We start from the raw sequence: 22,328 nt of genomic DNA on the forward strand, positions 1-22,328 counted from the left end.
ATAGGGTGGTAATGATCAGATTGGATTTGTCCTATTGTTTGTGGTAGGTCATACTTTTATCTTTCACTTCTTTGTAGGAACCTTCCACGGTGTTGGGTAGATGCCAATGTTGTAATGGTATTGGAACAGCTTGACCATGGAGTTATCTAGTTCGGGAGTGCAAATCTTCAGTTCTACTGCCAGAATGTTATCCGGGCCCATAACCTTTGCAGTACCCAATGCCTTCAGTCATTTCTCGAATTGGCTGAAGACTGGCATCTGTGATGCTGAGGTCCACAGGAAAAGGCAGAAACAAATAATCCAGGAGCTAATTCTGGTTGAAGATTGGTGCAAATGTTTCAGCTTTGTCTGTGCACTGACTGGCTGGGCTCCCCTGTCATTGAGCATAAGGATATTTATGGAGTCTCCTCATCTTGTTACTTGTTTACTTGCATGTCACTATTTGTGGCTGGACGTAACAGGACCTAATCTGTTGATTGTGCAATCATTTAGCGCAGTCTAAAGCATGGTGCTTCTGTTATTCTGTTGTCCTGTCTTGTAGCTTCACCAGGTTGGCACCTAAGTTTTAGGAATACTTGGCATTCTTTCAGTCTTCATTAAACCAGGGATGGACACCTGGGTTAATGACTATGGTAGGGTGGCCTCACAGTGCCTCATGGATGTCTAGTTTCAGTTGTTTGTTCTGAATCTAGTGAAGAATGGGGCCTCCATGACTCAGTAATATCAATGGGTGAATCCAAAGTCCTTGAAACTTGTTCTTTATTCTTCACCAACCATTCAACTCCATGGCCTGGAGCAGGCCCACTACTCCTCAGTGCCAATCACGGGTATTCCTACCACTAGCTGGTCAGCTTCTTGTCTAGCTCCAGCCACCATCTTTAGACCAGGTTAGCTCTCTGGTTTGGGATAATGAGAACTGCAGATGCTGGAGAATCCAAGATAACAAAGTGTGAAGCTGGATGAACACAGCAGGCCAAGCAGCATCTCAGGAGCACAAAAGCTGATGTTTTGAGCCTAGACCTTTCATCAGACCCATGCTGCAAAGTATCTAGCTCTGATCTTAGGCCGGCACATTCCCATTCCAATATTAAAATACGATACAGTCAGATTTTATCCAGCTGATACAATAAACATCAATCCTACTCTACCATACCATCAGATCATGCCCAAGCTGTACCTTAACCCCAGCAAATATCTATTCATCTCTGTCTTCATATTTTCAATTGACCCTTCAACAACTGCAGCCACTGGGGAGCGATATTTCTACAAATATTTGCTTGGAGAATGCCATCCCTGTTTTGTTCCTAGACGGTTGTGCTCTAGTTTTAGAGAACAAAGCAGCTTAACTCTGAATCTAACCCGTGCGCTGTCCCTGTCCTGGGAGTGTTTGATGGGGACAGTGTAGAGCAACCTTTAATTTTGGTTTGAAAGAGTAGAGGAAGCTTTACTCAGTATCTAACCTGTGCCATTAGTTTCTTTGTTGAACTGACAGCATGTGAAAGCACACATATTCTTTTCTATAGTAAATACAATCAAAGAGGAGACCATTGCCCAGCTCAGAAACAACATGACAATAACCAACTGTTTGCTTAATGCCTTTTATATTGCCTTTATAGCTTTGCGAACAAGCAGGGTGGTTGGAATTGGAGAATACAGATGCATTCAAAAAAGGAAGAGTGAGATGACAGTAAGTGTGTTCAGTGAGCTATTGTGATCTGGGACAGAAAGGGTAGAGGCAGCAAATTCAAACAGAGGTTCTTAAATGGGGTTTGGAAAAAGAAATGGAAATAGATGGTGAAACAGGAAATTTGGATAAATTAGATCATTCTTTCAAAGAGGTAACTCAGGTATGACAGGATAAATGGCCTCCTGCTGATTTTAGGATTCCTTTGCTTAAGGAACTAGGCCTCACTGTGACTGTCCCACTGCCAGCTCCCCTGAAGTGAACAGATCTCATCTCATTCAAACAGGGGACCACCACGTCCTGGCCTCTACAACTTGTGTATGTAAGAACTGCCTTTGGGTTTGTTGGAACTGTTGATACAGTCACACCTCAATGTCAGTTTGTTCTGTATGTGCTAAGATGGTACAAAACTGAACTACTTTAAGTGACTACATATGTATACAAAGTTTTTTTTAATGAATCAAGTATATTTTTGAAATAAAATAATCCTGGTCTGATTGACACTTGCTCACTCACCAACAGGCACATTTCACCCACCCTGCTCCCTCTGTCAGCTCGCCACACCCCCCGCCCCCCCCGGGCCAGTTGACAGTGCTCAACTCTACAAATGATTGGGAATCAAAACCCAGGAACAGCCAGAATGGGAGAGGTGATCAAGGATTTGTATATAAATGAAAGCCGATCCCGACCAAAGAGATCTCACACACACAAGCCAAAATCTGCACCTGAAGTTACAGAGTGACAGGTAAAGATCGCGGTGGGACGAATTGATTAGCTATATTTCACAAGGAGGCAGTGCCACCAATGCAGGCTGCTTGCAATATTACAAGTTTGAAAAGAAAACTTAGTGGGAATTAAAAAAGACTGTTCCAAAAATGATTTTTTTTGAAACTCCCAGTTGGATTAAAAGATCCCAAGACAACAGATGTGCAGACACCAGGTCTGCTCGCTCGGCATCAGCAGCTACATATTCCTCGCCAAGCTCCACAGCCCCCTGTCTCCCTGGCGCTGCTTCCCCTGTTTTGCTGATACGACAGTCACATCCTTGACTGAAGAGCTGAATCATTGTTTGCTGAACATTTGCAGCTCCAAAGCGCCCAGTTTGCTGGATCTTTTGCTGTTCTATATTTGTAAGTGAGATCTAGGAGTGAATAAAGAGTTACACACCTTGTAGGTCAGGTCGTGGACCTCACTGTAGGATCTGGATCGGCGAAGGGGGGGCTTCGGGGCTCCGTTGTGCAGCTCGCTGCTCGCCTGTCTCACATGGGAACTCTTTTTGCGAGGCATGGCAGGTCTAGAGGCAGAGAGAGAGGGAAGGAACAGAAACACTGGAGACGAAAGCTGTATGAGGGCGGTAGAAAGGAGGGCGAGCTCCCGGGAACTGAACAGCTCAGTCGTTCAACGGGAGCTGAGACAGTGGGCTCCGGCCAGAGGCAGTGCCATTGTCCACTGTCCAGAGGCCAGCGCAGGCAGGCTACACTGCACCTTCACTGCCTGAGCCCCTCTCTCTCAGCTACAGGTGATCACCGAGTGGGAGGGACCAGGAGGCTGTCAGTAGCAGCAGACAAGCTGAGAATCACTTTCAGTTTAACTCTCTCACGGACACGGAGCTCCAAGACTCGGCACCAACCAACTCTGCAAGTTGTTGTCCTCCCTCTCAATGGGACAGCCCTCCTCCCACTTTCACCAGTACTATCGCCTTCCCTTCCCCTTCCTCTCTGCCCACACCCAACTCCTCCCTCTCCCTACTTTCTCCACCATCCACTCACCTTGCCTACTTCTCCCTTCTCTCTCCTTGCCTATTTCTCTCTTCCCTCCCTACTTTATTTCCCCTTCATTCCCTTTTACATTTTCCTTGCTGGCTCCCCCTCTGTATCCTTCCTTTGTAACTCTATACAACATGCAGTACTTCATACGTGACCTAACAGACCAGGGTGGGGGTTATGTCAGCTGCAGGCGGGAAAGGGGTGGGGGTTCGAGGGTGATGGTGGGATTGGGTGACCTGTGTCCTGCTGTAAACCTACTTCATTGTCCTGACCTTCAATCACCTTCCTTTTCCCCTCACCCTGATCAGGCCTGCCCACAAGGAAGTTATGGGTTCAAGTCCCAATCCAACGTTTTGATTAGCCAATTTAACTTGACAGTGCAATGCAGAGAAAGGACTACATTGTCAGAGGTGCCTTTTCGTTTAAACGCTCAAATTAAAGCTTTCCAATCAGCCGGGTGTGGTCTCTGTTTGAGAATAGGGAAGTTACCCCTTCAGCCCAACAGAGTTGGAAATAGATGACTTAGTCATTGATTTCATTGCAATGGTAGAATTTTGCTTTGCAGCCTCTATGCTTATACTTGAAGTATTTAGGATAGCAGTGAGAAGGTACTATCTAACTGCAGCATTCATCTTTCTGAACATATCTTCCTGAATTGCTTGTGAACTAGCCAGTATTGTGTTTGTCAAATGCCCTGGATTGTGTGTAAATGGAATGTTTCTGGATTATGAGTGAGATTGGGGTGGTCCATTTCCAGAGGCCAGTTTCTGACCCAGGTAACTTGGAGAGATAAAGTGACCAGTATATGGATGCTGCAGGTGGACAGGGGGACCAAATACTTCTCTTGTTTTTGGTGTTGCAGACTACTTACGGCACATTGAGTTCACTCCAGCTCTCCATTGAACAATACAGTCAGTCCCATTCCCACTCTCTATTTGCATCGTACTTGGTTTACATCAAGTGACTAACTAAAAAAATGAAATACGATGGTAAGCCTACCTAGTTATCTAAAAGAAGATTGCAAGAGTTTTTTTTAAGCTATATAAACGGTAAGAGAGGCAAGGATTGACATTGGATCACTGGAAAGTGAAGCTGGGGATGTTGTAATGGGGGGTAAAGAAATGGTAGAGGAACTTAATAGGTACTTTGCACCATTCTTCATGGAAGACACCAGCACCATAGCTGAACTTCAAGAGTGTCAGGGACAGAGGTGTTTATAGTGGCCCTCACCAAGCAGAAGGTGCTGGGGAAGCTGAAGGATCTGAAGGTGGATATTTCACCTGGACTGGATAGACAATAGCCTGGGGTTCTGAAGGAGATAGCGGAAGAGATTGTGGAGGTACTCATGGAGATCTTCTAGCAATAACTGGGGTCAGGGAGGGTTCAGAAGACTGGAAAATGACTAATGTAACACCTCTGTTTAAGAAGGGAGGCAGAAGAAGGAAACTCTATGCCAGTTAACCTGACCTTATTCATTGTTCAGATTTTAAAGTCCATTATTAAAGATGAGGTTGTTGGGCATTTAGAAATATATTAAGGGGAGGTCATGCTTGACAAATTTGTTTAGAATTCTTTGAAGAGGTAACAAGCAATAAAGGTGAGTGAGTGAATGTGATCCATTTGGATTTTCAGAAGGCCATAGACAAGGCATCGCTGAAAATGCTGCCAAATAAGATAACTACCCATGATGTTCGTGGCAAGGTCCCAGATACATGGAAAATTAGAAGGAACAAAGGACATTGTTGCTAAATTCGCAGATGACATGAAGGTAGATAAAGGTAGTGTTAAGGAGGCAAGGGTGCTGCAGAGAGGCTTGGACAGGCTAGGAGAATGGGCAAAGAAATGGCAGATAGAATACAATGTGGGAAAGTGTGACATTATGTACTTCGGTGGGAAGAATAGAGGCATAGACTATTTTCTAAATGGGGAAAGGCTTTGGAAATCTGAAGCAGAAAGAGTTTTGGGAGTCCTAGTTCAGGATTCTCTGAAGGTTAACATGCAGATTCAATTGGCAGTCAGGAAGGCAAATGCAATGTTAGCATTCCTTTTGAGATCGTTAGAGTACAAGAGTAGGCATATGCTTTTGAGGCTTTTTAAGGCTCTGGTCAGACTGCATTTGGAATATTTTTAGCAGTTTTAGGCCTCATGTATTGACAGAAGGGTGTGCCTTGAGGACGTCCAGAGGAGGTTTATCTGAATGGTCCCAGGGTTGAAAGGCTTATCTTTTGAGGAGCAGGTTGAGGACTCTGCATCTGAAACCTATAGTTAAAAGGATGAGGGGGGGAACTGATGGAAACTTACAGAAGGTTGAGAGGTCTGGATAGAATGAATGTGGGAAAACTGTTTCCACTGGTAGAAGAAACCAGGACACAAGGGCACAACCTCAAACTGAAGGGACAACTGTTTAGAACTGAGATGTGGAGAAATTTCTTTAGCCAGAGGGTGGCGACTGTGTGGAATGCTTTGCTGCAGAGGGCTGTGGACACCTAGTCATTGACTGTATTTAAGACAGAGATAGACAGATTCTTGATGGGAAAGGGGACCAAGGGTTATGGGGAGAAGGCAGAAGAATAGGGTTGAGAAACATATCAGTGAGATTGAATGGTGGAGCAGATTTGATTGGCTGCATGGCCTAATTCTGCTCCAATATCTGCTGGTCTTAATTTTGGTTTCCTATTTTTGATCATGATCCAGTGCCGCCTGGTTGTAAGTGTGTCACTGTCAGGTTAAATCATTTCCGGATTTGATCCTGTTTCCTGGTCTGCAATGGTCTCACACCAGAGAATTGCTCATTTGGGAATGGGATTGAGGTGGCAGTCAAGGGAGAACAGAAAGGAACCATCATCCTGTGGAATTATAAACCATCAGAGCCTTTAGGAGAGGGCCGACAAGAGACAGGAACCGAGTGAAAAGAGTCTCAATTTAGAGGTGGATAATAAACCAGGGCATTGTACCAGGTCAGATCACTGCCAACTAAAAACAGAAATCTCTGAAAACCTAAAATTGAAACTCATGTTGTGGTCTAAACAGGACCTGTCCAGTCTTATTGTTTGAGACAGTCCGTTGCTTGGCAACCTCCAGGACTCTCATTCAGGCTTTACAAGTTAAAATGGAAATGATATTTATAACCTGCTGACAAGTGAGAGATTATTTAATATTTGTGCCTGTGGGAGGGAGAGAGGAGAGAACGTGTTTAAAACTAATTTAGAAATTAAAATTAAAGCAACTAATTAAAACAAATCTGACAGCTTTCTCTGGTAAATCGAGAGAAATATGTGAGAGAAGGTTTGAATTTATAACAATCCAAATTCACTATACTACTTCATGAGGCTTTGAAGTATCCACTCCCAGGGGCTTGCATTTAATTTCTGGCTTGATCTGAACTGACTGATGCTTCCCCTGCAAAACCTAGACTTCAGCTGTCTTCAGTGATCCTGGTCTGGAAAGAGGTTAATCTGGGCCTTTTGATTTCTGGTCAGTGATCTACACTGGGGAAGTGTGTGCATCCAGCTCGACAATGATACAGAACGTAGAACAGTACAGAAGCGGAACAGGCCCTTCAGCCCACGATGTTACGCTGAATGTGATGCCAAATTAAACTATTCCCTTATGCTGGCCCTTGGTCCAGATCCCTCCATTCCTTGCATATTCATGTGCTTACCTAAAAGTCCCCTAAATTCCCTTAATATATCTGCCTTCACCACCAATCCTTGCAGTCCCTTCCAGACTCTTACTGCTCTCTGTGTTAAAAACTTGCCCCTCATGTCTCCTTTGAACATTCCCCCTCTCACCTTAAATGCAAGTCCCCTAGTAATCAACATTTCAACTCTGGGAATAAGTTTCTGACCATCAACCCTATCAATGCATCTCATAATTTTATAGACTTCTATCAAGTCTCCCCTCAGTCTCTGTCACTCCAGAGAAATCAACTCAAGTTTTTGTAGCCCCTCGTTACAGCTCATACCCTTTAATCCAGGCAGCATCCTGGTAAACCTCTTCTGCACCATCTCCAAAGCCTCCACACCCTTCCTATAATGTGACAACCAGAATTGAATGCAGTACTCTAAGTGTGGCCTAACCAAAATCTTATAAAGCTGCAACATGACATCCTGACTCTTGTACTCAATTCCCAGACCAGGCAAGTATGCCATATGTCTTCCTTACCACCCAACCTCCGTGTGTGGCCACTTTCAGGGAGCTATGGACTAGGACCCCAAGCCCCTTCTTTACGTCAATGCTGTTCAGGGTCCTGCCATTAACTGTATACTCTTCCTTAACATTTAATCTCCCAAAACGCAAATCTCAAATTGGATTAATTCATAGCACAGATCAGAATCCTGAAGCATTACGGATGTTTGTAACTTGTAGTTCCAAAATGTGTTTTTTTTTCAAAATGATGGCTGACACAGCCAAAAATGGCTATGGATATAAATTAAATAGTTGTCTCAAGAAAGATAAACTCATCAGATGTCACGCATGTCGATCTAAAGGGAACACCAAATAACAGCTCTTCAAAATTGGTTGGAGGCAAGTCAAAACACATTGGGGCATGATCTCTTGTAACTATAGAGATAACAAAGGGCTAACAAATGCCTGCTCAACAGTAATCTGCCCACCTACAGATTATGTCCTAAATAGCAGACACATTTTGTGTTTTTCCCTTGACATGAGTTAATTTCATAGAATCCTTACAGTGTGGAAACAGGCCCTTTGGCCCAACAAATTCACACTGACCCTCACAGCATCCCATCCTGACCCATCCCCCTAATCTACACATCCCCAAACACTATGGGCAATTTAGCATGGCCAAACCAACGAACCTGCACAGCTTTGGACTGTGGGAGGAAACCGCAGCTCCTGGAGGAAATCCACGCTGACACGGGGAGAATGTGCAAACTCCACACAGACAGTCACCCAAGGGTGGAATTGAACCCAGGTGCCTGGTGCTGTGAGGCTGCAGTGCTAACCACTAAGCCACCATGCCGCCCTAAGCAGTCAGTTTCAACTCGACTAGAGGGTGCCAGTGGAATTAAATGTTCTTACATGTACCATCAGTCTGGATTTGAGTTGTTAGTGTGCTGTGATAGTCACAGCAAAGGAACTATATCTTGTTCACTGCCTGTGTTGCACATAAAAACTCCCTTGTTCTGAGTGCTAGTAATCAGCTGACTAGTAATCAAAATGGAAACAAGGTCGAAAGGGATGAGAACGGCAGAATTTCTACCAATCTGCAAATTAAAGTAACTGTTCAAGTACCAGTGGTGATGGTACCAGTAAAATCCACTACAACAGCTATAATATTCAGCTAGCCATTCTTTGTGAACAACTCAGAGACTGATTGGTACATCTATTTTTTAAGCTTGTATCTTTTTCGACATACCTCCTATTTCTAATCTGTGGGACTGCATGTTACATTACAAACTCACTCTTTGTTAACTCAGGGAAGCCTGGATAAATTGGCTCCTTTTAAAATGTAAGTTGATTTGGAGAGAGGAGAAAGGTACCAGAGGGAAGGTATTTTTTCCAAATTAACTTTGTTATAACCTCCTGAGGAGACAGGTGAATAAATATGGGGAAGGCAGTTCAATCCTCCTCAACTGGGAGCTTAACAGTTTGGGCCATCCCATCTGGAATCATAAGGAATTGGGAAACCTTGCTCAGGATCTGATCATACAGTGTCCATATTCCTCTGACTTTACCCTTTGGCATTGTCTCCATTTGAGAATCACTGGTGATAGTTTTCGTGGGATCTGAGGTGTCTGCTGTGAGTTACCCATATCACTGACACATACAGCAGAGCCAGACACACAGCTACCTGGCCTTTGTCATTAAACACTGTTCCTCAGATGCCAAAAAGGCTGTGATGGCCACTGCAGGCCATGTTGAATTTCATTGCTAATGCCTCCTTCTGTTGAAAGGAGGCTCCCAAGGTTCTTCAATATTAGTTTCTTTAGGAATATGGGTGTCAGTGATGAATAAGGCATTTATTGGCTGTCCATATTTGCCCTAATCTGATAGAATAGGATAGCTGCTAAACGTCACTCCAGAAGGTATTGTAACAATAATCTGTGTGGGACTGAAGTTGTGCATTAGCCATTGGGTAGAGATAGCAGATTTGCTTCAGAAAAGGAGTCTCATCAATTAATTGGACTTTCACAACAATCCAACTGCTTCATGGTCACCTTCACTGATACAATATACTGATTTCTAGATTTTTCTATGGTGGTATTTTAACTCACGATTTTTGATCTTAGAGTCCAGTGAGATGATAACTACATGACATTGCTACACCAAATGCTCGGACACCGTACATTGTCAGACCATACACTTTCACACTCATCAAAATTGCAAGTTTGTCTATAGTGGATATTTTGTTGCATTAAATGCCAGCACAGACTGGAGAATTTCTAAATGAAACTTTTGTGGTTTTATAATCTACTGAATTCCACTTTATAAATTTCCAAAGTACTGTCCTCAGTCTTTCAAATTTGCCAAAATCTGACTATATCTCAAACAGTGAAAAGATGATCTTTTTGACAAATTTTAAGCATAAATGTGAGTGATCTGTAAGAGCCATCATAATAACAAAGTGTGGAGCTGGATGAACACAGCAGGCCAAGCAGCAACTCAGGAGCACAAAAGCTGACGTTTCGGGCCTAGACCTTTCATCAGAGAGGGGGATGGGGTGAGGTTTCTGGAATAAATAGGGAGAGAGGGGGAGGCGGACTGAAGATGGAGAGAAAAGAAGATAGGTGGAGAGGAGAGTATAGGTGGGGAGGTAGGGAGGGGATAGGTCAGTCCAGGGAAGACGGACAGGTCAAGGAGGTGGGATGAGGTGAGGAGGTAGGAAATGGAGGTGCGTCTTGGGGTGGGAGGAAGGGATGGGTGAGAGGAAGAACCGGTTAGGGAGGCAGAGACAGGCTGGGGTGGTTTTGGGATGCAGTGGGTGGAGGGGAAGAGCTGGGCTGGTTGTGTGATGCCGTGGGGGGAGGAGACGAACTGGGCTGGTTTTGGGATGCGGTGGGGGAAGGGGAGATTTTGAAGCTGGTGAAGTCCACATCGATACCATTGAGCTGCAGGGTTCCCAAGCGGAATATGAGTTGCTGTTCCTGCAACCTTCGTGTGGCATCATTGTGGCACTGCAGGAGGCCCATGACAGACATGTCATCTAAAGAATGGGAGGGGGAGTGGAAATGGTTTGCGACTGGGAGGTGCAGTTGTTTATTGTGAACCGAGCGGAGGTGTTCTGCAAAGCCGTCCCCAAGCCTCCGCTTGGTTTCCCCAATGTAGAGGAAGCCACACCGTGTTCTTTTCTCTCCATTTTCGGTCCGCCTCCCCCTCTCTCCCTATTTATTCCAGAACCCTCACCCCATCCCCCTCTCTGATGAAGGGGCTAGGCCCAAAACGTCAGCTTTCGTGCTCCTGAGATGCTGCTTGGCTTGCTGTGTTCATCCAGCTTCACACTTTATTATCTTGGATTCTCCAGCATCTGCAGTTCCCATTATCTCTGTAAGAGCCATCATTTGTGTTTAGATCATCAGGTTCCAGTTCTGAAAAAGACTTTGTTTCTTATGGTGTTCCTGCATGGTAACAGATATGCCAAGGTCACACCTTGCTTCCTCTTTGATAAAGAAGTAATCCATGTCCACATTGTAACGCCATTCTTCCACTGGTCAGAAGGTTCATTTTCAGAAAACAGCTGTGGGTAATCACACTCTGAAACTTTACATTTTGTCTCACCCATCCTCTCCTACCAACATTATACAGTATGAGTCACACTCCATTAAGCTCACATCCGCTGCTCATATTTATACAAACAATTCAAGCCCAATTAACTCTTCATTAATATATCCATCATATGTTCCCTCACTCCATTAGGTCTCAGGCATTCCTTCACAGCAGATTAGATGATTGCAGCAGGGGATTCATTAATAAGAGAGGAGACAGATGCTTTTGTGGCCATAGACATGATTCCAGGATGGTATGCTGCCTCCTGTGGTGAATGATGTCACAGAATGACTGCAGGGCATTCTGAAGGGGGAGGATGAACAGCCAGTTGTGGCCAATGACAAAGGAAGAAAGAGAAAAGAGGTTCTGTAAGCAGACTTTAGGGAGTTAGGTAGAAGATTGAAAAGCAAGGCTTTAAAGGTACTTATGTCCGGATTACCTGCAGTGCCATGCAGTAGTGAGTACTGGAATAGAAGTTTACAGCAGATGCACTCACGGCTGGAGAGAGCTGGACGAAGGAGAGCTTTAGATTCCCAAGGCATTGGGATTATTTATGGAGAGGGTGGGGCCAGATGTAGCCAGGTTACATCTGAGCAGGAACAAGACTAACATCCTTTTAGGGTGGTTTTCTAATGCTTTTGAGGAAGATTTAAACAGGATTGGCAGAACTGACTAATCTATGACAAGGAGTTCAGAAGGGAGACAAGCTGAGATGCAATTAGAAATTAAAACACAAGTGACTGAGTCTGAAAAGCAGACGAAGTATAAGTTAGATAAGAAAGAAGTGAATTTAGCGAGGCTAAATTGAATAGCTTAGAGAACATCCTATCCAGATGCGTCACAGTTTGGTATGGCAACTGCTCTGCCTTAGACCGCAAGTAATTACAATGATAATAAAATGTGAGGCTGGATGAACACAGCAGGCCAAGCAGCATCTCAGGAGCACAAAAGCTGACGTTTCGGGCCTAGACCCTTCATCAGAGACCCTCTCTGATGAAGGGTCTAGGCCCGAAACGTCAGCTTTTGTGCTCCTGAGATGCTGCTTGGCCTGAAGTGTTCATCCAGCCTCACATTTTATTATCTTGGAATTCTCCAGCATCTGTAGTTCCCATTATCTCTGACAGTAATTACAATGAGTTTTGAAAACAGCCCAGTCCATCACATAAACCAGACTTCTATCTGTTGACTCCATCTATACCTTCTGCTGCTTTGTGAAAGCTGCCAACATAATCAGGGACCCATCCCACCCCAGTTATACTCTCTTTCACCTTCTTCTGTTTGGCAGAAGATACAAAAGTTTAAAAACATGTACCAACAGATTTAAGAACAGCTTCTTCCCCATTGCTGTCAGACTTATGAACAGACTTCTCATATTTTAAACTGATCTTTCTCTGCATTTCTCTGTGGCTGTGACACTATATTCTGCATTATGTTCTATTACTTTGTGTGATTATGTTAAGTTTGATTTGCTGGAATAGCACACAAAACAATACTTTTCACTGTATCTCAGTACATTTGACAATAATAAATCAAGCCAAATTAAATCAAAAGGACCTGAGAGATAAGATAGATGAGTTGAGGGCTCAGATAGGGATATGGGAGAATGATATCGTGGCTATGGTTCAAAGATAGGCAGGATTAGCAGACAATATAAAAATCAAAAGAACTGCAGATGCCGTAAATTAGGGACAAAAACAGAAGTTGCAGGGGAAGCTCAGCACGTCTGGCAGCATCTGTGAAGAGAAAATCAGAGCTAACATTTTGGGTCCGATGATCCTTCCTCAGAACCTTCCTCCCTCTGAGGAAGGAGTCTCTGGACCTGAAACATTAACTCTGATTTTCTCCTCAAAGATGCTGTCAGAACTGCTAAGCTTTCTCAGCCAATTCTGTTTTTGTTAGCAATACAATATTCCTGCTCATAGCATAATCAGAGATAGAGAGGAGGATAGAGGGGGCAGGGAAGTTGGAATACTGATCATGGCGTCAATTATATCAGTGAGGTGGATGATATCTTGGAAGGATCATCAAATGAGGCCATGAGGCGAAGTGAAAAACATAAATGGGGCAAAAATGGTGTTGGGTGTGTACTGTAAGCACCCACACATTCAGGCAGAGATAGAAGATCAAATATATCATCAAATATCAGAGAATTATAAGGATAAATAGCGGTAGTGTCCAGGATTTTAACTATCCAAAGATTAACTGAGATAGGTTTAGTGTGCACGATTAGAGGTGTAGAAAATTTTCTTTATTTGCACACAGGAGATTAGTTCAGTCACTAGGTTGAAAGCCCAACAAGAGCTGAGGAGGATCTGGACATAATATTCAGAAATGAGCCCGGGCAGGTGGAAGCCATATTGTAAGGGGAATATTTTGGAGATAGTGATCCTTACTCAGTTAGATTTAAGGTAATCAAGGAAAAGGTGAAGAATGGGCCGGGGGTCAAAGTTCTAAGCTGGGGAAAGGCTAATTTTGCTTACATGCAAAAGGATATGGCTCAACTGGACTGAGAGTAGCTAATTGTAGATAAAACTGTCAGAGCAATCAGAGATATTTAAGGATAATGCAAGTACAGGGCGTAGATGTTCCCCAAAAGCCTAAGGGTGGGATCAAAACCAGAAAGAAAATTAGAAAGACAAACAGAGTGAATGAGGAAACATTGCTGGGTAGAATAAAGGAACCCCTAAAGGAGATTTGTAAACATATATTGACATCAGGGTGGAGTACAATGAAATGTTAGAAAAATTAACATTGAGAGAAAAGAGGTACTTGAAGGTTTAGCAGCCTTAAAATTGGATTCATCTGCAGCGCAGCTGAGATGTGTCCCAGGGTCTAGAGGAATGCAAGGAGGAGATATCAGGAGTCTTGGCAGTAATTTTCTCTGACCACAGGTGAGGTATCAAAGGACTGCAGGACTCCTACTGTTGTTCCATGATTAAAACATGGAGAAGGCAATTACAGCGTAGTCAGGCTGCCCAAACTATTGAGGAAGTTATTGGATGGAATTCTTAGGGACAGATGTATCTGCAGTTGGAGAGTCTTGGAATAATCAGTATAGTCAGCAGTTTGTTAAGGGAAGGCTGAGTTTGATAAATTTTATTGAATGTTTTGAGGAGGTAGCCAAGTGTGTTGATGATGGTAACACATTTGGTGTGGTCTAGCAAGGCTTTTGCTAAGATGGGCTGATGGGGCAAGAAGATAAAGGCCACTGGATCTAAGGCAAAGCAGAATATTGTGTTCAAAATTGACTGAGATGCAGGAAGCAGAGCTTGCTGGATGAATAATGATTCTATGATTAGAGATCTGGTTCCACAAGACTCAGTGTTGAGCTCCTAGTTGTCTGCGGTGTACATTATTGTTTGAACTTAAATGAAGCTTACAATTGACACAAAAATTGGTATGTTGGTAGATAGGGAGGAGGATCGCAGAAAACAGTAGGATAGCAGCAAACTGATTAGGTGAGTATAGGACTATCAAATGAAATTCAACTTGGAAAACTGAGGTAAAACAGCTGGGGAGACAAACAGAGAAAGAGGTTACAGTATGTACGTAGGGTCCTGGAAAGAACTGACGATCAGAGGGAGTTTGATGGGTATGTCCACAGAGCCGTAAAGGTATTAGGGTAGGCAGATAATGTCATTAAGAGGACATATGAGTCGTTTTCTTTTATTAGCTGCTTCATACAATGAAAGGGGAAGGAAGTTTTGCTGGAACTGCAGAAAATGCTGTCAGGCCACAATTGGAGTCTTCATGTCATTCTGGTCATCACATTATACAAAGCTGTGAGAGCATGGCAGAGGGTGCAGAGGTGATTTACCACAATGTCTGGTCTGGACAGGCTGAGCTATGAGGAAGGATAACTGAAGAACAGAGTATTATTTAACTGGAGAAAGACTAAAGAAATCTGCAACTCAAACTTGAGGTTACCTGTACATGAAACAGAGAAAGCTAGCATACAGGCACAGCACACAATCAGGAACGCCATTGGAATGTTGGCCTTTATTTCAAGAGGGTTGGAGCATCAGAATAGGGAAGCCTTACTGCAACAGCACAAAGTGCTGGAGAGACTGCATCTGAAGTACTGTGAGCAGCTTTGGATCCCTTATTTAAGGAACTATATCATTTCGTAGGAGGTGGTTCAGAGAAGGTTCACTGGGATGATCCCAGGTATGGAGGCATTGTCTTATGAACAAAGGGTAAACAGGTGGGGCTCTACTTACTGGAGTTTTGAAGGGTGAGAAGTGCCCTCATTGAAACACATAGGATTCTTAAGGGGCTTTAGAGGGTTAAAGCTGAAAGGATGTTTCGCCTCATGGAAGAGTCTAGGACCAGAGGGCCGAGTCTCAGAATAAAGGAGCACCAATTTAAGGCTGATATGAGGAGGAATTTCTTCTCTCAGAGGATTGTGAATCTTGGAACTCCTTGCAACAGAGATCTGTGGTGCAGAGTCCTTGTGAATATTTAAGGCTGAGTTAGATAGTTTCTTGATCATTAATGGAATAGAAGGTTCCAGGGAAAAAGCAGGAATATTGGATCAACCATGATCCCATTGAACAGAGGGGAAAATGGTCTATTCCTGTCCCCAATTCTTATCATCTTATGGAAAGATTGGTTGGCCTTGAGCTAGAGATAATGGGAACTGCAGATGCTAGAGAATCCAAGATAACAAAGTGTGGAGCTGGATGAACACAGCAGGCCAAGCAGCATCTTAGGAGCACAAGAGTTTAGGCCCGAAACGTCAGCTTTTGTGCTCCTAATATGCTGCTGGGCCTGCTGTGTTCATCCAGCCCCACACTTTGTTATCTTGGCCTTGAGTGGTTTGCTTTGGAGCAGCAAAAAATGAGAGGAGACCTGACGGAGGTGTAGAAGATTGTAAGGGTCATAGATAGGGTGATTAGGAAGGCACTTCTTCTATTAGTAGATGGGCCAATAACCAGAAACATTGATTTAAGGTAAATCGTAGAAGGCTAACACGAGAGGTGAGGAGAAATCTTGTCTCTCAGATGTGGTGAGGGGTCTGGATCTCAGCCTGAAAGGGTAATTGAGTAAGAAATTCTTGTAACATTTAAGCAGCATTTAGATACTCACTTACATTGTCATAGCCTCACAGGCTATGAGCCAAAAGTAGAAAATGGGATGGGTGTAGTCAGATCTGTTTGAATGGTGCAGGGGTGATAGTTTGAATAGCTTCTCCTGTGCTGCATACATCTATAAATCAAACCTCTCTCTGAAGATAGTTTATGTTCCCAATTGCAGTGTTACTCATTCCTATCTACGTCTCATTTTGCAGACTCAGTACATATGAGAAAGGAGTACAGATATTTGGGGACTACAACAGGTACAAGAAAATGCATGTGTCACTGTTGGCACTTAGGAATAAGTTAGGAATAAATGAAAAATAAGATAAGGAAGTGTTGTCCAGTTCTAGATATGACACATTATTGCAGAGTACAGTTTGCTTGGAACAATTCCAATGAATAAACTGTTTCCAGTTTATTCTGTGGGGGTGAGGCTTAACATCGCTACAGGAACAGTTCTCTGAAAAATGAACCACTCGTGTAGCTGAGTTTCCTGAATTTTTGCATTTCCTTTTTTAGGAATTGAGCTGTGTGTTTATTAATGCAAGGGATATTAATGTTGGAGAATTGACTACTTTCCAACTGAGGCATGCTGAGTACATCCTGCTGAGTTCAGGCTGTCAAAATCATTTCATGTAGGAGTCTTACGTACATCAGGCATGGACTTTGCTGAAGAATCCAGAGTTTTGAGTCTCTCCAAAATGATGGTATTGACAAACACCAGTTTGGTGCTATTGATCAGTAGCTGTTGAGCGCATGCTCCCTCTTGGCAGATCAAAACATTGTACCTAACCAATATTACACCTATCACATTTTCACGTCAGTCTAGAGTAAGATTAGCTCCATCTTGTGATAATGGGAACTGCAGATGCTGGAAAATCCAAGATAATGAAATGTGAGGCTGGATGAACACAGCAGGCCCAGCAGCATCTCAGCACCTCTCTGATGAAGGGTCTAGGCCCGAAACGTCAGCTTTTGTGCTCCTGAGATGCTGCTGGGCCTGCTGTGTTCATCTAGCCTCACATTTCATTATCTTAGCTCCATCTTGCCCTTGCATATAGTGAATATGTATCCATCTACAAGTTGCTAATACTGAACTCCATCTACAAGATCACTGATGACACCACTGTTGTAAGCTGGATATCAAACAATGATAAGACAGAATGCAGGAAAGGGATATAGTGCTCAATGGCATGGTATAAAGATAACAATCTCTCCCTCATCATCAGCAAAACTAACCACTTACTCCTCTTTCTCCTCCTCTGTTAACAATATAGAAACCAGTTTCTCCAGGTCCTTTCAGTTAAACAGAAGAGTCACAGGCTTAGAGTCATAGACCTGTACAGCACAGAAACACACCTTTCGGTCCAACTCATTCATGCTGACCAGATAAATTAATCTAGTCTCATTTGCTAGCATTTGGCCCATATCCCTCCTAACCCTTTCAATTCATATACCCAGCCAGATGTCACTGACTTCAGGAAGCAAGGTAGAGGGTATGCTCCTATCCAAATCATCAGAGCTGAGGTGAAAGCATCAAATTCCTGGGAGTGACAATCTCCAACAATCTGTCATGGACCACCCATATAGATGTGACAGTCAAGAAAGCACAATAACGGCTCCTCTTCCTCAAGAGGCCAAGGAAATTCAACATGTACATTAGGACTCTCACCAACTTTTACAGATGCACCATAGAAAGCATTCTATCTGGATGCATCATGGCCTGGTACAGCAACTGCTCTGCCCTGGGCCTATCACCATCCCATCTACATTCCCAGTCCCACCCCTCCTCTCTATTTATTTCAGAGCTGCCTTCCCCCTCCCCTATTTCTGAAGAAGGGTCCTGACCTGACCTGTCCCTCTGATGCTGCCTGGCCCGCTGTGCTCCAACAAGTCCACATTGTATTATCTTCAAACTAAGCAGTTAATAACCCTTTGGGCTCAATATTGAGTTCAACACCTTCAAATTGTGAAGCCATTCCTTCCCTTTCTTTTAGCTTTGCTTGTTACATTCTCTGTCACTGTCTCTCCCCTCCCCCACCCCATTGGGACTGTCTGTTCTCCTGAGCACCATTGTTCTGCCACTCTCACAGTCCGATCACTTAATCGGAACTATTAACCCCCTTTCGCCGCCAGCACTCCAACCCCACCCACTATTGTATAAATATTGTCACCTCCACACTTCACATCAACTCTAATGAAGTTATCTAGACTCGAACCTGCTTTCTCTCCATGGATGCTGCCTGACCCACAGTGATCTCCCTCATTTTTTGTTTTCAGCAAAGCAGAACCAGTCTTCTAAATTAAACCTAAGAACTGTCGATGCTGGAAATCTACAATAATAACAGAAAAAGCTGGAGAAACACAACAGATCTGGCAGCATCCATGGAGAGAAAGCAGAGTTAATATTTTGGGTCCAGTGACTCTTCTTCAGAACCATTTTTCTCTTTTCTACACCTCCATTTTGAACTATTTTATTATCTCTAAGTTACCTTTACCACTGTTGTCACTGCCTCTTTCTTTCGATCTGTGCACCCTCATCATTTCTTCCACTTACTCCTCTTTCTCCTCCTCTGTTAACAATATAAAAACCAGTTTCTCCAGGTCCTTTCAGTTAAACAGAAGAGTCACAGGCTTAGAGTCATAGACCTGTACAGCACAGAAACATACCTTTCGGTCCAACTCATTCATGCTGACCAGATAAATTAATCTAGTCCCATTTGCTAGCATTTGGCCCATATCCCTCCTAACCCTTTCAATTCATATACCCAGCCAGATGTATTTTAATTGTCGTAATTGTACCAGCCTCCACCACTTCCTCTGGCAGCTCATTCCATATACACACCACTCTCTGTGTGAAAAAGTTGCCCGTCAGGTCCCTTTTCAATCTTTCCCTTCACACCTTAAATCTATGGCCCCTTCTAGAATGATCCCCTTCAGCCTCCGATGCTTCAGGGAAAATAGCCCCAGTCAATTCAGCCTCTTGATCTAGCTTAAACCCTTCAAACCTGGCATCATCCTTGTACATCTTTTCTGAACACTTACAAGTTTCACAACTTCCTTCCTACAGCAGAGACACCAGAGTTGCACACGATATTCCAAAAATGGCCTAAACAATGTCCTGCATAGCCACAACATGACCTCCCTACTCCTATACTTAATACACTGACCAATGAAGGCAAGTATACAAAATACCTCCTTCACTACCCTATCTGCCTGCAACTCTACTTGCAAGGAACTATGGACCTGCACTCCAAGGTTTCTCTGTTCAGCAACATCCCCCAGGACCTTACCATGAAGTGTATAAGAACTGCCCTGATTTGCCTTCCCAAAATGCAGCATCTCACATTTCCCAAAATTATACTCCATCTGCCACTGCTCAGCCAATTGGCACAACTGATCAAGGTCCCTGTGTACGCTGAGTTAACCATTTTCACTGTCCACTACACCTCCAATTTTGATATCCTCTGCAAACTTACTAATTGTACCTCCTCTGTTCACATCCACATCATTTACATAAATGACAAAAAGCACGGGACCCAGCATGATCATTGTGGCACACCACTGGTCACAGGCTTCAAGCCTGAAAAGGAAACCACCCTCTGTCTTCTATCTTCGAGCCAGCTCTGTATCCAAATGGTTAGTTCTCCCTGTTTTCCACTTGATCTAACCTTGCTAACCAATCTACCATGATGAACGTTGTTGAAAGCTTTACTGAAATCCAAACAGATCATGTCAACCACTCTGTCTTCAGTAATCTCCTTCACTACTTTTTCAAAAAACTCAACCAAGTTAGTGAGACATGATTTCTCATGCACAAAGCCATGTTGACTATGCCTAATCAGTCATTGCCTTTCCAAATACATGGAAATCCTATCCATCAGGATCCTCTCCAACAACTTGCCCTGATGTCAGGATCACTGGTCTATAGTTCCTGGCTTTTCCTTACACCTTTCAGAAATAATGGCACCACATTAGCCAACCTCCAGTCTTCCAGCACCTCACTTGTGGCCGTCGATGATACAAATTTCTCAGCAAAGGGCCCAGCAATCACTTCCCTAAGCTTCTCACAGAGCTCTTGGGTACACCTTATAAGGTCCCAGGGACTTATCCACCCTTGAAACATGATCTCTGCATATTTCATCACAGATGAAATAGAGATAGGGAAATAGGGATAATCCAGGAAACTACAGGCAAGTGAGTCTCACATTGGTGGTGAAGAAGCTATTAGGGAGGAATCCTAGGGATAGGATTTATGCACATTTGGAAAAACATGGCCTAATTAGGGACTGTCAGCATGGCTTGTGCGGGGCAGGTCATGTCTGACTAATTTGACTGAATTTTTCTGAGGTGATGATGAAGATCATTGAGGAGGGTAGACAATGGACAATGTTTACATGGATTTTAGTGAGGCTTTGGACAAGGTCCCTCATGGTAGGCTTATCCAGAAGATTAACATGCAAGGGATCCGTGGTGACTTGACCATTTGGGTTCAGAATTGGCATGCCCATAGAAGATAGAGATTAGCAGTGGAAGAATATTTTTCTGGCTGGAGGGCCATGGGGATTCATACTGGGAACTCTGCTGTGTGTGATTTATATAAATTACTTCGATGAAAATGTAGCTGGGTGTTTTGGTAAGCTAGCAGTCAATACAAAGATCGGTGGAGTTGTCGATAATGTAGAAGGTTGTCAAATGATACAGTGGGATATAGATCATTTGCAGATACAGGCAGATAAATGGTAGATGGAGTTTAATCCGGATAAGTGTGAAGTGTTGCGCTTTGGGAGATCAAATGTTAAGGGAATATATACAATTAATGGTAGGTAGCTCCCAGAAAGTGGTCACATAAATGGATAGGGTGGTGAAGAAGGCACATGTCATGCTTGCCTTTATTGGTTGGGGCATTGAGTACAAGAGTCAGGATGTCATGTTGCAGCTTTATCAGACTTTGGTTAGACCACACTTAAGAGTATTGCAATCAGTTCTGGTCTCCACATTACAGAAAGGATGTGAAGACTTTGGAGAAGGTGCAGAAGAGGTTTAATAGGATGCTGCTTAGATATGAGGGTATAAGCTATAATGAAAGCCAGGACAAACTAGTCATAGAGTTGTAGGGTAATACAGCATGGAAACAGGCCCATTGGCCCAAACTAATCCTCGCTGACCATAGTGCCCACTCAGCTGATTCCAGTTGCCCACATTTGATCCATATCCCTCCAAACCCTTCCTATCCACATACCTGTCCAAATGCTTTTTAAATTTTGCTATTGTACATGCCTCAACGACTTTCTCTGGCAGCCCATTCCATGCACACACCACTCTCTGTGTAAAAAAGTTACCCGTTGGGTCCTTCTTAAATCATTCCCCCCTCACCTTAAACCTATGTCCTCTAGTTTTTGGTTCCCCATTTCTTGGAAAAAGGGTTGTTTTCTTTGGAGTGGCAGAAGCTGAGGGGATATTTGATAGAAGTTTATAACTCATAGAAAAGGTTGCCAGTCAGAATTTTTTTTCCAGAGTGGAAATGTTTAATACGAGAGGGCATGTGTTTAAAGTGAAGGGGGAAAGTTCAAAGGAGATGAGAGGGACAAGTATTCTTATACAGAGAGTGGTAAGTGCTTGGATCACACAGCCAGGGTTAGTGGTGAAGGCAGATACGATAAGGGCATTTAAGGGACTTTTAGATAACCATGTGATTAAGCAACAAATGGAGGGATATGGACCATATGGACCAGGCAGATGGGATTAGCTTGGCATCATGTTTGAAACAACATTGTGGACCCAACAGACCATTCCTGTGCTATGTTTTATGATGCCAGACAGATTGAATTTCTCCAGCAATTTTTGTTCCATTTGACATTTCCAGCAGCTCCCATATTTTGCTTTTATTTATATCTACCACACAGAGTCATAGAGTTATAATGGTAGAGAAACAGAAACAGACCCTTCGATTCAACTCGACCATGCTGACCAGATTTCCTAATAAATTTAGCCCAATTTGACAACATTTGGTCCATATTCCTCTAAACCCTTCCTTTTCATATACTGTTCCAGGCACCTTTTAAAGATTGT

At 43.4% G+C, this 22,328-nt stretch overlaps 1 protein-coding gene across 3 annotated transcripts in view; it reads right to left on the bottom strand.

The window, feature by feature from the left end:
• Positions 1-22,328, bottom strand: part of LOC125463819 (ras-related protein Rab-37-like) — a 278,826-nt gene that overhangs the window by 104,137 nt on the left and 152,361 nt on the right. For 2 of the 3 annotated variants that reach the window (XM_048555566.2, XM_048555565.2), the window contains exon 1: positions 2,852-3,329. The exons of the other annotated variant lie outside the window; for it this stretch is intronic. In XM_048555566.2, coding sequence (XP_048411523.1) covers positions 2,852-2,971 — 120 coding nt within the window. In that variant the 5' untranslated portion in view covers positions 2,972-3,329. Of the gene's footprint in view, positions 1-2,851; positions 3,330-22,328 lie in introns of those variants that run through there. 3 annotated transcript variants of the gene reach the window in all.

This window comes from Stegostoma tigrinum, chromosome 22, assembly GCF_030684315.1.
Source record: "Stegostoma tigrinum isolate sSteTig4 chromosome 22, sSteTig4.hap1, whole genome shotgun sequence".
NCBI lineage: Eukaryota > Metazoa > Chordata > Chondrichthyes > Orectolobiformes > Stegostomatidae > Stegostoma > Stegostoma tigrinum.